At 42.1% G+C, this 4,471-nt stretch overlaps 1 protein-coding gene across 1 annotated transcript; it reads left to right on the forward strand.

Annotated features, from left to right (window-relative positions):
* The first annotated feature begins 784 nt into the window (after window positions 1-784).
* On the forward strand, window positions 785-4,196 carry LOC147469676 (uncharacterized). Its single transcript, XM_086547867.1, has 8 exons — window positions 785-1,011; window positions 1,253-1,446; window positions 1,600-1,761; window positions 1,925-2,136; window positions 2,419-2,947; window positions 3,127-3,129; window positions 3,237-3,445; window positions 3,669-4,196. The coding sequence occupies exons 1-8, from the start codon at window positions 785-787 to the stop codon at window positions 4,194-4,196; spliced, it is 2,064 nt and encodes a 687-aa protein (XP_086403993.1).
* The last annotated feature ends 275 nt before the right edge of the window (window positions 4,197-4,471 follow it).

Here is a 4,471-nt window from a genome sequence, read left to right on the forward strand (position 1 = left end):
TATCAGTAGAATTCCAGAGCGGGAACGGTCATTACATACTTTGATTGTTTGCCTTTACTTTAGCTTCAAACTCATTGATTACCGTAGTCATTTTTCCTTCCTGAGTTTGGATATCTAGTTATAAAGGATCAAATCAACAAAAGTCTTTCGGCAAGTTAAAATTCATGTCGAAATGATGGAGGTCATGTCTATAAGCTCTACTAGTGGTTGGCGACTTTTTATGGTATGTCCGTTCTAATGGAGGATCTTGAAGAGGTCTCCTTGAAACTTCATAATTGTTGATACTACAACACTTACGTTCATGATTACGTATATAGCATTCCTACTACTACTTATGTTAATGACTAAAAAACAAACACTTTTTTTTTGGTCCCGTTACGGACAATAATGACAGTGGCTATAAATAAGATAACAGGATAAGAGCAAAGTGAGGGGGAACGAACATAGAAAGAATAGGGAAAAAGAAAAGAAGATGAAGAAAGAGGAAGGGGAGGAAGGGGAAGAAGAGTAGGAAGAGGAAATAAGAAAAGAAGAAGGGATATAGCATGATAAGTTTGAATCCCATAGCATTATGTCGAAAACCTTAACAATGTGAATACTTTTATGTAGTTATATTTGGATTTTGTTTTTGTTTGGCAATGCAATCTTCCCTCGTGTTCATTCAAAATACAAACACACAACTCACACACATACCACAACAGACATACAACACAAATACACGCATTCTCCCTTTCCATTTCCCACAGATCTATCTACTCTTAAGCAACGTCGGCCTCTCTCAGCGATGGGGTGTTTTAAGGCCTCGGTGTTGCTGATGCTTGTAGTGACATCACATTTGCTACATCACTGTGCTTCTGAGAACAATGTGAACTCTAACTTCGAGGACAGAAACATGCAACTTCTCTCGCCGCTTGAGCAGAGTCACCAGCCAAATATCGCTTTCCTGCGTCTGGTTTGTATAATGCTGCCATTTAAGGTGGTACTGTCTACTGATTGTACTTGCATGCTAATGTAGAGCGTGTGTGTGTGCTTGTGTTTGTGTGTGTGTGTGTGTGTGTGTGTGTGTGTGTGTGTGTGTGTGTGTGTGTGTGTGTGTGTGTGTGTGTGTGTGTGTGTGTGTGCTTTTGTGGTTGCTGCGATTATAATTTCTATTACAAATCTTGTAATATCATCTTAGAACATTTAATACATTTATCCCAAAGTCGTCACTCTGAAGTTACCCTTAATCTCATCACCCTACAGCTTCCTCCAGGTCGGACGAGGATATTGTCATAGCCATCAGCTTCCGATCCTCCGGAACTTCTGCCAAGACTGTGATGCAGTGGAAGCCTGAAGTTCCTGTTCTGTCTGATATCACGATCCAGTTCTGGTTCAGGCTACAGCACTCCTCGCCCGGTGTCAATGTGTTTATGAATTACTTCAAGGAAAATGACGTGATTTGCCAGTGTAAGTTGTCGCTAGCTGTTTGTTGGTGAGGTTTTCTTATCTACCACATATTGATCATAGTATGTATCAAAGGAAGAAAAGAATGTGCGAATGTGTAAATACATACGTGTGATCACTAGTGTTTTTGTTAAAGTCCTTATTTTCCTTTGGCAGATCATGATAAAGAAAATAAAGAAGTGATTTTAGATGCTCAAGCCTACTACAAATTATCGGTGAAGGTAGATATACCAACTCATTCATGGACGCACTTTCTCGTCACCTTCGGGTTGGTGTCCACTAAATACTACGTCCGGGTCAACGGTCAGATGTTGGCAAGTAAACTGGAAGTAAATAACAACACCGATGCAAGCAAAGCGGCCGCTGGTGGTGGTGTTCTTTTGCTTGGCCAGAAGCAAGGCAGTCGTGATCATATTTCGTCACTGGACATGGCTGAGTTCTGCATTTCCCCCGTGCTCCTCTCACTCTACTGATGTTTTAGACTGTAGTGATGATGGAGATGGAAGAGTTTCGGCTATAGTTACAACGAGCAGAATATCCGATTGGGTGATACAAGGTGACATAAGGATTTTCAGTATCACAAGACTACAACTATACCGTAATTTGGAAAGGTCGGACTCTTCATTCCTAGAATATCAGCTGTCTGATGAAAACCTATGTGCAGTATTCGGTCTCTCAACGGAAGACACAAGTGTAGCAAAGGAAAACAATCTGAGCAAAGCAACAATATCACCTGATTTCAGTTGTCTACCATCGCACAACACTATCAAAATTTATGGATTGTGCAAGGTTTCCCAATTAGACAGAGAACTTTATACTCAAGGTATATCTAACCGAAAACCTGAGTTTCACGGTATCTACACCAGGTTATGGTGGGACAACGCCACGTGGGTCTTGACCAGTCGACTCGCACCCACCATAGAGGCAAAGATAATACAAAGTAATCCGAACGATCCTCCTGTGGGTCGCCATTAGTGGTACATCTCGGGAGACAAGTGTCCCGCTCATGAGGTGGGCTTGCTGCTAACAGTGTGTGGAGAGGAGAGCTTCCCTTGCAACGACAGAACCTGCGTCGACATGAGCCAGCGCTGTGACCTCCGCGCCCACTGCGAGGACGGCAGCGACGAGATGGGATGCGACGAAGTCTTCCTAGGAGCAGACTACGAGGAGACTCTTCCTCCAGCGCCACCGGAAACCGACGGCGTCCTCAACGCCACCTTCTCCCTGGTCCCTCACGCTGTTCACGGTTTAGATTTGCTGGCACAAACAGTCAGACTGGATGTTTTGCTAATATCGCAGTGGGAAGATGCCAGGCTCCAGTGTGCTGACCTTCACCCTGAGCCATTTAGAAATGAGGTCAACGACCCCGACCGCGTGTGGATGCCACGCCTCATTGTTGCAGATGACACAGGCAGTCGTGTAAGAATCGACACGCGGGGATCGTCGCTGATGGTACTGCGAGGCTGTGACCCTCTGGCAAGGGACAACACCCGTGCTGTGAAAGGCAAGTCATTGTTATGGCAACATTATGAAATCATAACGGTGTATCATTCGCGTAAAAAATCCATATATAGTTATGATATAGTTTGTAAGGTTCTGAATGACTTAAGAAACTCTTAGATCTACAAGCTTACTAAAATTGGCTGATATAGGTTATAATTATCTTAGTTATTTCTATTACAGATAGTTTGTTTTCACACATACAAAAAAAAAAAAAATAGTATCAGCAGATTTGAATTTAGCGAAAGGTTTTGATAATGGGAACTAAATCACACATCTATATTTCTGTCCAGGGATTGTGTATCCTGGGAAGGGGAATGTCCTGTCTCTACAGCAAGAGCTGAGCATTTCGTTCCAGTGTCAGTTCGACCTTCGGTGGTTTCCGTTTGATAACCAACGGTGTTCTATCAACTTGAGGTTTAGTAAGATGGAGTCCAAGCTGCTAAGAATGTTAGGAACCAATGCAAAGTACCTTGGACAAAAGAAACTTCACGAGTACAAGGTATTTCAGCTACTCTTGTAAATACCTTACTTTACCTGAATATTGCTTGCCTGGTCTAACTTCATTTCGCTTCGAGTAAAAATGAATAATATTTTGATAGTTTTAACGTTTGTGTTTATTTTGTCATTATCATTACTGCATAGTAAACAATATAAAATTGTTGTTATATTATAATTTCTCAATACAGGGTAACAGCACGATAACCAGTACCATTTGATTTCAGGTCGAATACATAGACATGATAAAAGGAAAACATGAAAATGAACAGCGGATGACAATGTGCCAGACGAATTTGCTTGTGTATTATCTGGTCAACTCTTACTTACCAAGTTTCCTCCTGGTCATCATCAGCTACTCCATCTTCTACTTCCCCCTCGAAGGCTTCAACGAGCGCATCATGGCCAACATAACAGCCATGCTCGTCCTCGTCTCCCTCTTCCAGCAGCCCTGCAGTGCCATCCTCAAGACAACATACCTGAAACTGATCGACGTGTGGTACATGATATGCATCGTCGTCGACTTCATCATGGTCATCCTGCTGGTCATAATCGACTACATTCGAAACATCGGAGAAAACATGAGCAAAGTCTTCCCGGTTTCGGCAGGTGTTAAGCCCCTTTTCGACTTGGAAAATAATGCGTGGAAGTATAACACTATTGCTAAAGTGATGCTGCCTCTCTTGTTCTTAATCCTCTTGGTGCGTATGGCATTATCTCGGCCATTCAGTATGCCACTGGATAAACGCTTGTAAGTTTGGATACGGTCATGGTTACTGGAATACAAAATAGGTGTAACTTTTTCTCACGTAGGAAAAGGTATAACGTCTTCACCTTCTGTGAATTAATCTGTTTATTTAGATCAAAAGGTATATTATCAAGATGTGTGTGGATATTGTTTACGAGCACTTGGTAATGTATTTGAACATTTTGTGAGTAATGTAAGTCTTTATATTTAATTGTGTCATTACTTTGCCAATTAAATGAGTTCAGTTGTTAGCGTGCCGACCTCCCATCCCCGTGGTCGGCA

The sequence above is a fragment of the Penaeus japonicus genome, unplaced genomic scaffold, assembly GCF_977035675.1.
Source record: "Penaeus japonicus unplaced genomic scaffold, GWHDUDI00000001_assembly GWHDUDI00000020, whole genome shotgun sequence".
Classification (NCBI taxonomy): domain Eukaryota; kingdom Metazoa; phylum Arthropoda; class Malacostraca; order Decapoda; family Penaeidae; genus Penaeus; species Penaeus japonicus.